Source organism: Manihot esculenta, chromosome 10 (assembly GCF_001659605.2).
Source record: "Manihot esculenta cultivar AM560-2 chromosome 10, M.esculenta_v8, whole genome shotgun sequence".
In the NCBI taxonomy this organism is placed as follows: domain Eukaryota; kingdom Viridiplantae; phylum Streptophyta; class Magnoliopsida; order Malpighiales; family Euphorbiaceae; genus Manihot; species Manihot esculenta.
The window spans coordinates 21,134,595-21,148,134 of NC_035170.2; the positions used below are offsets into that span (position 1 = coordinate 21,134,595).

The window sequence follows — 13,540 nt, forward strand, 5'->3', positions numbered from 1 at the left end:
ATCTTTTGTTATGTACATGATCTGTATATGTATATGTTTTATAGAGTATGTGAAAAATCAGGCTTAACAGGTATGAATTTACCCGTCTAGAGCAAGCTCTAGTCAGGGGTACAGAGTACAGAGTACAGAGATAGTGCATGCACAGGTTAAGCCTTGGTACAGAGAAAAGAGTTTTTATTTTCACAGAAAATATATGATCATGTATGAGATTTACAGATATACAGAGAGTATAGCAGGCTTGCTACAGGTTCTGGCGGCCTTAAGCCGACCTGAATCCTAGCGCCGGTGACGGTCCATTTTGGGGTCGTTACAAAAGGAAGAAACACTCTCTTCTCAGGGAGCTTTTTTTTTTGCTAAGCTTACATAACGCTTTATAAAATCCTATTTTCTGGATCTCAAATCATCACTAATACTAATAATATCTTTAAAATTTAAAAAATAAATTTTACTGAAAACTTTCATAAAAATATTTTTCTCAACGGAAACTGGTCTAAAATATTAAAAATAAAAAATTCTATTAAAAAACCTCAAATCTTGAATATAATTCACCATTTATAACTAAAACTTTAAAAATTAAATAAAAAAATCAAAATTTTTTAATTTATTATATAACTAAAATATAAAAATTAACGATGAATTATAATATAATTTTTAAAATTTTATTAGACTTATAAAATAACCTTTAATATATATATATATATATATATATATATATATATATATATATATATATATATATATTATAAAACTTTAAAAATTAAATAATAAAATTAAAATTTTTTAATTTATTATATAATTATAACTAAAATATAAAAGTTAACAACGAATTATAATATAATTTTTAAAATTTTATTAAACTTGTAAAATAGTCACAGTTGATATTTACTTTTTCATTTTTACTGTTGTTGAAAGTTTAAAATATTACAAATTTTATTTTTTTAAAATTATTAGGCAGTCTTTATATTATAAAAAATTCATAAATTAATTTTTTAATTTAAAAAATATTTAAAATATTTCTTATATTTTTAAAATTTTATTAATTAATAATTTTATTAATTTTAACGATTAAATATTATAAAAAAATTTAAAATACTCCCAAATATAAAAGGATTAGTCAAATATTTTTTAAAAATTTATTTCTTATTTTTTCTTTTAATTTTATCTAAAAAATAAATAATTAATTAATAAGTTTATTTAATTTGTTTAAATTACAAAATTAAATAATAAATTAAAATATCAAAATATTTTAATAAAGTTTTTAAAATTTTTTTTAATATAGAAATTAAATAATAAATTTATTTATTTTGGTCAGACATGCCAAAATAAAACTCATAGACAGATGTTTGGGAGAAAGGCCCCACAGTATATCCACTTCACAAGACCCTCAATTACAATTCGCAGCGCAGGGAAGGATCTGAAGCAGCAGAAGCCCTAATCTACTTCCTCATATTTTTCTCTCGTTAACCATGTCACGACGAGAACGAGATGCTCGGGATTCCGACTCTAGACGGCATCGTTCAGGCTTCGACAGGGAACCCAGGTACCAACTCTTTCGCGTAGATACTTTTTAGGGTTTTTGTGGCTCTAGATTTATTTATTTTTTCTTGGTTTTATATTTTGATGGAAAACTTTCACTGAAGTATCTATTGTGGACGTCTTTGGACCTTGTTCATCACATTCATTTGATCAGTTGATGTTGTATTGAATTTTGCAATGCAAAACCTGTGTTTTTTTACTGATTATTGATGGCCTGAGGAAGTGTGAGATGAGAGATTTCAGCTGTTATTCTTCAAGGCATTGAGGACTCTAACTTTGTGTGAAGAACCCTTGGGATTGGTGGATAAAATAATGTCTGTATTTAGGTGCAGAGCTTGTACCCACTAATTGTAGAGTTCTGAGATCTGATATTTATATTGCATCCATCATGAAATGTCGAAAGTATTAGCCATTTGTAAATGAGGTTGTTTTGCATGATTGCATCTTTTTTGCATCTTTTTTTTTAAATGTTTTTAAAAAAATCTCCACTTTTTTTTTCCCTTTTCTGTCGCCATCTATGGTGGATGGAAAGATTTTAACAGTTTGATTTTGACACTACTAATCCATATATTGGTAGCCCAGTTTCAAATGGTGACCTCCTCGTGGAATTGACCTTGGGCGTTCCAGTGTAGCCAACTCCCCTTGGTGGTTGGTTTACTATTTCGAAATTGGAATCATGCACTAGACATGGTTTCAGATGGAATATTTATGCCTTCAGTTCTCTTTTCATGAGGTTTTTTATTGTAATTTTGAATCATAACATGGCTTATGTTTTTCCCTGTGTTAGTCCTAAGAGGTCTAGGAGGGATGGAAAACCAGAGACTGAGAGAGTTCCTAGCAATACCAACTTGGATGTTGAAGATCATGCAGATCGGGATCAAAAGCATCGCAGACGGCTGCAAGATGCGTTGCCTCTCGAGGCTTCTTCAGCACCTGAGTCCAAGGCAGAGTCTGGTAGTGTCAGCAAGGAAACTGACAAGAAACCCAATGGACATCATGAAGGAAGCAAGCATTCTGATCCAACTGAAGTTCCTCGGTCTCGATCTTATTATCAGGTATTCATTACTTACAAGTACCCATTGCTTTGACTTATGCTAGTTTGTTTTTCTTAACATTGATCTTATTATCTTGCTATTTGGTGATGGATTAATCTTTTGCTCTAGTTATTCCTTGGTATTACAATCCTATTTTTTGAGGATGTCTGATTTTCTCTTGGACATAACATCTTACAGACTAGGCTGAATGCTCTCATGTATATATATATGTACATATGTATATACATATATGTATATATGTATATATCAAGTTCTCTTCCATATGATTTTTTTTGGGAATACCCAAAAGATAACTCTATGTGCATTAAGCATTGTTTTAAATAAATATAACAGCCATTGTTTATAGGTTTTTTGAGGGCCTGTTACTGTCACACTCATTTTCTAAAGGCAGGAAAATTTTTTGCTGTAACGGCCATAATGACCGTTACTTAATGATAACGGTAATAGCTGGTACCTTATTTATTGCCCTAAGGCAGATAGGGAAACAACATTTCTCATGTGTTTTTCTGGTCTGTGGTATTTTAACTACTGTTTCTCAAATTTCCATCTAAATTTTTCTATTTTCTTATGAATCTTTCACTTCTCCATTGAATCTTTACCAGTTGTTGGGATTTAAAACCATGGTTAAGGGAAAGTAAGTTTAAGTGCATCACTTGTTTAATGGCATGGTTTGAGACTTGATATCGTCCGTATCTTTTTGCTATTTTGATATTGTTTTACAAATTTGATATTTTTATGAATAAAATGCAATAATAAGCTGAGTAAATATATGAATCTCCTTACGTAAAATAGTAAAAAAGCTTTTTAAACAATTATTCTTTTTTTAAGGGAAAAATATGCTCTTTTCTTAAAAAAAATGTGCCTTGGTTATCTAACCAACCATTGCCTTTTTGCCTTTTACTTCTGAGATAACAAAATGCAAGAAAACACAACTTTAATACAGTGACCAAATGGGGCCTTTATTTAAAACCGAATAGAGCAAATTTAATTGTCATATGATGTCAAATAGTTTCTATTTTGGAAACGCATACATGGGCAGACTTTCCAGTACCATTTTATGGCATTTAATAAATAACTCGTATTATGAATTTTGTTATCAAAAGAATGTAGAAGCTAACGTGTGTCATGAATTCTTCTAAATGAGTGGAAGTAAATGATTCAGGTATGTGCTGAAAAGTGACAGGGTGTACCTCTCTAATATAGTGATGAACACATGCATCTTTTTGCATGTGGGGCCAAAGGAATAGGTTGAATATTTTCACGCTCTATATTCATCATCTGTACTAATTAAATGAGCAAAGTTTCTCTAGATCTTAATTACTTGGTTTCCATTCAGTGTATGAAATTCCAAACCTTTTTTTCTGGGCTGATGTAGCGGGATTGTTGTCCGGTCCGGCCCATGCCTTCCAAAGCCTCCATGTATATAACAATCTTAGGCTTGCCTGTGCATGTCTTTTAACAGCACGATGAGCGTGGTAATGCCGCGCAAGTTGGTCGAAACTTTGGTCGGAGAGCAACTGCTGGTGAGTTGTATTTTACTTGCAGGGTATCTGTTATTTTTTTTTTCTCTTCATTTTCCTAAATATGTTTTTATCCATTTTCATTTTTTAATTTTTTGCTGCATTGTGGTTAGATTACTTCTATTTGAATCATGTTCATGCAGATATGGAGTATTTTTTTTTAATATTGCTGTCTATTTATTTTCTTTTCTAAGAAATTGTATATAATGCTGCAAGGATATCACCGTCTATCTTAACCCTCTTGCAACAAATACACATTATTATTTCTACCTTTCTGCGTGATGGTGAATATGCATGTTTGGGTATTTTATGTGGCATCTCTCCTCGTTTGTTTCTACTGGCATTTATTTTCTTCCTTTTATTGTCTTGTTTTTTGTTTGTGCATAGCTTGTCCTATCAATTGTTTCATTTTTGAAATTTTGATGTTTAATTTCTAAAGTTGGCTACGGGATTTGCCTGTTCTAAAGCTGTTTGTTGTGCCTCATGTTTTTGGCATGTGGAGGCTTCTAGGAATCACCTATGTAGCAAAGATGCATAGATGTCATGGAATTACAAGAGTCCAGTGGTCCATATTTATGTCTGTTAATTTTGAGTCATGAGTTCCCCTTTATTATTGGCTTGTTGAAAATATGACACTTGATGTTCCTTTCTGTTAAAGAGCGTCAATGGAGGGATTCAAAGGATGTCAGAAATGAAAGAGCGATGGACAAGTCATCAACTTATGATTCACGGCAAAGAGATGAAAAAGCACAAGCTAAGGGGGGGGACAATGTCTGGCGCCATGATGGTTTCTTCAAAATGGAGGCTGAACCAGCACCACCTGTGAGGAAAAGACCTGCATTTAGGGAGAAGAAAATTCCAGTGGACTCTGAAAATGCTGAGAAAGCAACTAGTGAGCCTGCAAGACAGGGTCATTCTGATCGTCCCACATCAGTAAGTGAGAGGAGGGATCTCGTGAGTGAAAGGAGAGAGGAAAGAGATCGAAACCCTCGCCATTCTGATAGATATGAGAGGCCAGTGTTAGGAGACAAGAGAGAACCACAGAGGGGTAGTATCATGTCAAGGGAAAGATACACTGGTGGTGGTGGGGGCGGCGGCAATTACAGAGGAAGAGAGAGATTTAGTGGAAGGCAAGGTTATCGCCCAAGTGGCACTCGAGTAGAAAAATGGAAGCATGATTTGTATGATGAGGCTAATAGGAGTCCAATCACAAAGAATGAGGAGGATCAGATTGCAAAAGTTGAGGAACTCTTGGCTTCATAACTACGAGGATGGAGTTATTGATCTGCATAATGTGGTCTGTCTGGTTCATTTAGAACCGAGGAAAAGTTTTATATTTACTTTTTCATATTTTTGCTCTTCCAAGACATTTTGAGCACAAGGTTGAAATTGGAATCACTTGTGTTCGTGACTTCAATTTCCGTCATTGAGTTGGCCTATCTGTTTAGTGACATAAATTTTCTACTATTTGCTTTTTTGAGGTATTTTAACTTAAGTTGCTAATTGTCGCCAAATTTCAGGTAAATATCATCTTTTACTTTTGTTTGGAATTAAAGTTTAGTTATTGTTGTGTTCTTGTAGGCATTTGAGTTTTTGAAAAAAAAAATTTTGGTTAAAATAAAGGATCTTTACTTTTACAAGACCATTAAGAGGTCAAAATGTTTATATTAATTCATGTTTATATTTTAAATTTTAAATAATAATTTTTTTAATTCGTCACATTTATGATGAAGAGAATTAAATTGTTATGTTTTTGTTTTAAAAAAATCATATTATTGAGAACGAATATGAAACGTTTACAGTAAGATTCCATGCAAAACTCTCCATAAAAATACCTTAGTCTTGGGTGGAATTTGCAATGACCACAGAGGGTTTCAATGAGAAAATGATGTCTCAGAGGATGATGATGATGAAGGCCGCGATAACTCAGAGCTTCGAATGTAGTGAAATAGTTGGTGTGTCATCAAGTAAAGAGACATCCGAGTACAATAGACCATCATCACTGTTCATGAGCCATCGATCTTTCTAGATCCCAACACATAAGCCATCTCCAGTTCCCCCATTGAATGCCACTTTCAAGTTGACCTCGAGCATTAAATAATAGTCCTTTATGGATATCTCGGTCGATTACCAAAGTGGCAAGAGAATTAAATTGTATATGAAAAAAATTATTGGTAAAAAAAAAATTATGAAAAAAATTAATGATGAAATAAAATGTAGTATCTAATTTTTTTTAATAACTATACAGCAATATATTTTATGTTTATCATATATATATAATAAATATTTATCACAATTAAATTTCTATTACCTAAAATTATTTCATTAAATGTCTATACTTAATATTATTGTAAATTATATACATATTAATATTTAATAAAATAAAATATTATATATTTTATTCTATAAATTCTTTATTTTACATTCTACATTAAATTTAGATAAAAGTGAATGAAAATTAAATAGCGAGATTGAAAAAAACACAATTAATTAATTGGAATGTTTGAATTTATTATTTAAAATTAAAATTTTAAATATAAACATTGAAACTTTTTTCATTCAATACGACTTTTGTAATGATAAGACCTTTAAATCTTTTATATAACAAGTATGACGCAATAATTATATTAGATTTTTTAGTATATTTAATGAGCGTGTGTTTTTTTAAAAAAAAAATGAATGAAAGGGCCTTCATTTCTAAAATACATTTAAATCCCTTAATTATTTAAAGAAAATGATATTATAATTCATTGATTTCCATTTAAATTATTATTTATTTCAACAAAATTTATACTATGACTTCACATCATCATTCCAATTTTAAGTCCAAGACTCCAAGTGCATTTGCTGATCCTTTAAGCTTATTTTTCAATTCTTCTTTTTTAGTGACTTTAATTTTTCCCTGAAAACATATTCCATCTTTCTAGCAGTCCTCAATGCAGAAAATACAAAAATTATTTCCTCAATTTTCCACAAAATAAACGGAAATTTAAAGATAAATTGTAGGATTTAGAATTCAAGTTAAGTTATGAGTGTTCTCATAAATAATACCCAGAAAATTACTTAGACCCCTCAAAATTGAAAACCAGAAAATTTTACAGCTATATCACCACCTTGCAGTGTACAAAATATATAAAAGAAAAAATAAAAGGAAAAAAAATAATGTTCATCAAATTCTATACCTATCGAAGATGAAGATCTTCAATGTCAGTGAGACCATTAATGGAGCTGTTATCAGGTAAGTTGACGACCAGCTGACCACAGGCACCACTTATGTCCTGACCCATTTGCTTCCGAACTGTTGTCCGAATGTTATGAACTCCTCTTAGAATTATCTGGAATCTTGATACTTTCTCCTCGCTACTACTTCTGAATTCACTCAAATTACCAATTGGGTTGAAAGGTATCAAGTTCACAACCTGATTGGATTTGAAAGTCAGTGTCTCAAATGAAGCGTACATCATCCACTCAAGTTAAGCAATAAGAGTTTGAGAGACAACTGACCATACATGCCATTTACAGTTCCGCTATCAAACAAATCAGCACAATGGCAATGCCAAAGAATTCACGGTGTCAGAAAAACCATAATTATGTTTTTAAAGCAAACAGCAATCACAATTTTTTTAGGAACAATTATTATTTAATCTTGTGGTATTACAAAACTCATTATTTATTAATTAATCTCTCGATTTTGAAAAACACATTAAAATGTCTCTAAAATTTTAAAAAGTCTACTAATTACTTTCTTCATTAATTCTAGCTGTTAAATATTATAAAAAAGTTTAAATGCCTCAATATATAGGAATTAATTAATAGACATTTTTATAAAATTGAAGGGCCAATTGATTAGTTGATTTTATAAAATCCCAGACACGTTTTAATGCATTTTTCAAAACAAAAAGGAAGATTAAGAGTTTTTCATACCACATAGTCTTACTAGTAAAATTTTCTTTTAAAAAACATGGTGTAATAGAATGAAATTATCAAAGTTGATGGAGTATGAACTGTGACAGCACGTTATCAAAATATTTCACATAGCTTTAAATTTTAAAAGTTTTATAGCTTTACCACTTCAAAGTTTTCTAGCAACTTGCCAAGCTGATGGGCGTGTTGCTCCTCGTCATTTACCCCATCAAGCATTATGTACTCGATAAAAATTTTCTGCTGACTGAATTAAAAGATGATGAAAGCATAAGTTGCAAAAAAATGTACGTGCAGAGAATTACGTCAGAAAAGTGAATTGCCATGACCATGTCTTACCTGTTTTTTTGATACACTTGCAGAGCATCCATAAGCTTTTCTAAAGGAAAAGCCCGAGCTGCTGGCATTATATGACAGCGGATATCTTGAACCGGAGCATGCAATGAAACTGCCAAGTTCAAACCGGGAACATCTTTCTGAAGCTTGTTAATAGCATGGATAACCCCTACCTACAACAGCCAGTGCAAGTCAAGTAATGCCCACATTCATGAAGTTTTAATTCATTTATGCAGAAAACTTCCAGAAATAAAACATTGAAAGTCTTCTCAAATATATAAAGAAAATAAAAAATAGAACACTTCTAGAGAACATTTCATCCACTTGCTATAAACATCTGGTTATGTGTATATCCATGCACGTATATCATAAAGCTTATCTTCACAACAGTCCTCAATTGCACATCAAGAGAAGAAAATGATAAAGAGTAATTTGCCCTACTTATGGCATCTCTAGCAGCCAGAAATGTTGGATTTTAACATATCTCAGCTATGGTGAAAAATCTATATGTTAAAGCCATTTCATAACTTCCAAGACAGTAGGTGTACTGGATTTTTTTAATACTATTATCCTCCACCTTTCTTTTAGGTAAAAGTTAATCAATATCCTAGAAAGTAGAGGCAGTAAAGGGCCATTCTTCCACATCCCACTGGAAGCAAATTTACAGAAAATCTAGTAGACTACTTGATTAGAGAACATGAATATGAAATCTAGTCGCCTGTCTAAGAAAATTCATATTAGCAGACCTGAAAGGGACAAATGGAAAACATAACATATATAAAAAGAAAGAAGTGTCCAAGATGCAACCACTTACCGTTGACACTGTAATTTTCTTTGGTGACAGCTGAAATGGAGGTCCCAGCATAACATGAATTGCTTCTACCAGAGCAGCATAATTATTCAATGGTTCTCCCATTCCCTGACCACAAGTAGAAAACTGATATGTCAAAGGAGAGAGCCTGGGAAGAAAGAGTAGAAGAGGGACACCAGGGAAGAAATGGGAAAGGATAAGCAGGGGCAGCTATTGGTTAGAAGCTACTTAACAGTAGCTGGAAGCAGTTGTAACAGCTAGAGTAGCAAGCTGTAGGTAGTTAATCTAGCTAGCTGGAGGTATTTCCAGTAGCTACAAATGATTAATAGCAGTTACCTGGGCTGAAATACTATAAAAGAGAGAGAGAGACAGATATTTCTGGAATATTCATCTCACAATTTCCAGAAATACATATCCTCTTTCTTTCCTCTCATCTCTCATCTGACTTCTTTCTTTTTACTCTCAATAGTCAATTGCTTCTTTGTCTTTTCAACTGCTCTGTTAGGGTTTCTAAAATCCTAACAAAACCAAGGCATGGAATAATTTCAGCTACATTTTGGACAAACAAAAATGTTCAGCGGGGTAACAATTTTGAGGGGAAAGGCATTATGGGACAATATAAATAAGATATAAAAAAATCAGAAATAACAAGGCTGAACCAATGCAAGTATGGCATTAGTTCTGCATAACCTTAGGCAGCAATACAATTTTGGCACTCTCTTTTTTCTCTTGCTTTCACATTTCTAGAGAACAAAATAGAGATATTTAATGGTAGACTTCAAAAGTGCATTCCACGATGCCAATAGAAAGGAAAACATTTCCCTCAAATGGGTGCTCTGAAAATACAGGACCTTTTTTCCATTTCTCAGTGATGAAGCCAGGGAGGGTACCAATCAAGAATTTCTCAGTTTAAAGTTTGAATCAATATCAATAAAGGGTTATAAGAGAAAGCAAAATATACTAACCATGAAAACAACATTCCGTATTTGGGATAGGTATGATGCATGGACTAACTGTTCAACAATTTCTCCTGACGATAGATTGTTTTTGAATCCCATGCTTCCAGTAGCACAAAACTTGCAACCCATTTTACAACCAACCTGTAATCAAAAGAGAACAAATTAAAACTAGCATCCATCTACTTTCAACATTCATATTCAAAACATATCATTTCCATTATGAACAGGAAGTTACATATGTGTTGGCCTGCCAAACAAAGCTTAAGCTTTGCGGGAAATGTCAGTTAATAACATGGAAGCAAAGGTCATACCTGAGATGATACGCACAAAGTTGACCTTAGGCCACCAGGACGGGGTTTTCCGCCATATTTTCCCAAACGAGTGTCATATCTCATAATAACAGCCTCCACAAAAGCTCCATTCTGAATAAGAGTGATAAAGCTAACCAAAATTAGCAAAAACAAAAAAGAACACACAGATGCAAGCACTTATTTTTACTGCAAAAGCTATGGTGACTTATATTTTCAGAAAATGTGCATAAGTATCAATTAAAAATAAATATGCCAGATTGAAATACACTAACTGAAACTAAAATTCTCAACGATAAGCTAATAAGATTTCTTTTTTTGGGCAATTGAGAGAAATAAATACATAACATACATAAGCTGGCATATAAAAAAGCAAAAACTAACATCATTTTAGAGATTAATCTGCATCCAAAGTTATTGCCTTTCTGGGTATAACAAAAACCATAAAATGCAATACTGTTCAATTATTTGATATAAAGAACAAAAAACAGGAACTGTGTTTGATCTTTTGATATTAATTCTTTTACCTTAGACCTAAAAAAGAAAAAAGAAAAGAGAAGAAATGTAAAATGAGTACCTGAAGTCTAATAAGCAACTTGGTGGTGACCCCATCATTTGATTCAACAACAGAATGAAGACTGGAAGAAAGAGTTCTGAACTTGGAATGCAGGAGTGGGTATGCAGCTGAGGGCAAATTGGGTATATCATCCCACTTACAGTTAGGGTTCTTAATCACGTACCTTCCTTATCCATTAAAACAAAAAAATCTCATTAAGCTCTACATAACTAAAAAAATAAACCTAAATCACAAACATAAACACATAAATGACTCTGCACATACAGAAAGAACCGAAAATAACCAAAACAACAAAAAATGAAAAGAGAGCGATTAAAGTGTATCATACTTCCAAATGAAAGGGATGAAGTTAAGACTGATGTCCACTTTCTCAAACTCTCTCCTGAGATCCGGAGCGTCGAATATTGATCCAGAGCTCCTTTTTGCGGCCATACAGATGCAGCTTCTGCTTCAGGGTATACAGCGGGAGGTAGTCAGGCGAAAATGGGTTCCAAGTTCCAACTTGCTTATGTCCAATTAAATCAATAAACCTTTTTCCGTTGAATAAATTTATTATTTCATGTACATTCAAAAAAGAGTTGGCTAAAAAAAAAATTGTACGCCCTATATTTTTTTAATCAATTAAATTTTAATATTTTAAAATTATTTTAATTAGCTCTACCGTTATTTGTTACTTATGCCATTAAAGACCGTTATTTGTTACTCATGCCATTAAAGACCGCTAGAATTACCGTGTAACTTTCCACATGAATTTCAATATAAAATTAATAATAATTTAAAAATTAAAGATAAAATTATAATAAAATTAAAAGTATAAATATTTTTTTTATAATTATTTATTTTATTAATATTTTTTTAAAGAGATAAAAAAATTGAAATTGAATTTATAATTTTCAATAAATTATATATTTATTTAGCCACTTAATTAAGTCAAATTAGATAATTAAATATTTAATCCATATATTATTTTTTTTTAAAATTCACATTAAATATTAATATAATTTAAAAAAATGATAGATTAATATTATATTTAAATTAAAAAAATAATAAAAAATATTTTAAAAAAATATTTTATTATTTTTAAGTTAAAGCATATTAAATATTATTTTAAATTATTTTTTTAATATTTCGCAATTAATATATTTAATAAAGTTTTTTTAATTATAGTTTTAAGTAATGCTAAATAGTAATATATTTGTCAGATTAGAGTAAAATGGGTAATTTTAGTCAAAATAAAATCAAAAGATAAATTGAAGTTATAAAATTGTTGATAAAAATAAAAAAAAATAATAATATAAATAATAATTTTTAAATACATTTAATAATAAAAAAAGTAATTTAATAACTTTATAAGTTTTCAAAGTACAAATAAAATTTAATTAATAAAAAATAAAAATACACAATAAAATTATAATAAAAGTAAAATAATTAATTTTAAATTTTACTGACGTAAAGTGATAACATAATATAGATGTTACGTATCAGTATAAATAATAATTGAGTGTATTTAAAGTACTTTTAAAAAATTAATGTTTAATTGATAAAAAAATTAGATATAATTACAATAGAATTAAAAATATAAGATTTTTTTATAATTAATCCTTAAAAAAATTATATTTTTTATTTAAATTTAAATAAATTTATTTTATAATGACAAAGTGAAATGTTATTTTTAAAATTTTTATTAATAAAATTCTAATCAAATAATAAAAAAGAATTTTTAATTTAATTATTTTATAAATATAAAATTATATTATCGTAAATATTAAAAATATTATTTTTGCTAAAAGTGGAAGTTATTTAAATGTATATAAAATTGTATGATTTAATAGATTTAAAGTGTCATTTGATGCTTAGATTTTATTTAATTGGGAATAATTAAATTAAGAAATTTTAAATTTTTAAAAAGGTTAAACTTTTATTTATTTGATTGATTTTTTTTCTATTATTTTTTAAGAAGTTAAACTTTTTATTTTTATTTTTATTTTTATTTTTAATTTTTAATTTTTATTATAAAATAAATAATTTATTTATTCTAATCTAATTAAATTAAATTATAGCTAACACTGCTGGCCTCCTCGGTTCCTCAGGTCCGATCCTACACAGGTGGACTCGAATGAGATGCCAAACACAATCTAAATAACTCATAAACAACTCCCAAAAACTCCCTAAAATATCTTAAAATAATCATAGAAATCATGCAAAGGAAGGCTGGACAGGGCACTTTCGGCGGCCGAAAGTCCCTCCAGAGCTGAAAGCCATGCACCTTCGGCGGCACCTTCAGCGGCCGAAGGTTTCTTCCAGATCCGAAACTCATGCATGATCGGCGACACTTTCGGCGGCCGAAACTCCCCTCCAGAGCCGAAAGTCCAACTTTCGGGGGCAGGGTTCGGCAGCCAAAAGCTTGCCTCCACAGGCAGGTTTGGCGGCCGAAAGTCCCTTCGGCCGCCGAACCTGAGCTCTTCCAGAATGGTAGAACTCAGCCTCCTCATGCACAAATAGCCTCCAAACCTTCCA

At 30.8% G+C, this 13,540-nt stretch overlaps 2 protein-coding genes across 3 annotated transcripts; one reads left to right on the plus strand and one right to left on the minus strand.

The window, feature by feature from the left end:
- Nucleotides 1–1,346: 1,346 nt before the first annotated feature.
- On the plus strand, nucleotides 1,347–5,661 carry LOC110625094 (eukaryotic translation initiation factor 3 subunit A). Its single transcript, XM_021770628.2, has 4 exons — nucleotides 1,347–1,540; nucleotides 2,324–2,591; nucleotides 4,054–4,114; nucleotides 4,770–5,661. The coding sequence occupies exons 1-4, from the start codon at nucleotides 1,467–1,469 to the stop codon at nucleotides 5,372–5,374; spliced, it is 1,008 nt and encodes a 335-aa protein (XP_021626320.1). The 5' UTR covers nucleotides 1,347–1,466; the 3' UTR covers nucleotides 5,375–5,661.
- Nucleotides 5,662–7,130: 1,469 nt separating this feature from the next.
- On the minus strand, nucleotides 7,131–11,556 carry LOC110624113 (dual-specificity RNA methyltransferase RlmN). Of its 2 annotated transcripts, none has more exons than XM_021769212.2 (8): nucleotides 11,352–11,555; nucleotides 11,024–11,186; nucleotides 10,450–10,560; nucleotides 10,145–10,279; nucleotides 9,183–9,287; nucleotides 8,372–8,541; nucleotides 8,180–8,279; nucleotides 7,131–7,530 (listed from the first exon to the last, which is right to left on the minus strand). In XM_021769212.2, the coding sequence occupies exons 1-8, from the start codon at nucleotides 11,453–11,455 to the stop codon at nucleotides 7,294–7,296; spliced, it is 1,125 nt and encodes a 374-aa protein (XP_021624904.1). In that variant the 5' UTR covers nucleotides 11,456–11,555; the 3' UTR covers nucleotides 7,131–7,293. The 2 variants fall into 2 exon arrangements, with proteins under 2 accessions (XP_021624904.1, XP_043816552.1); XM_043960617.1 differs by having other exon boundaries at nucleotides 7,525–7,638; nucleotides 11,352–11,556.
- Nucleotides 11,557–13,540: the final 1,984 nt, after the last annotated feature.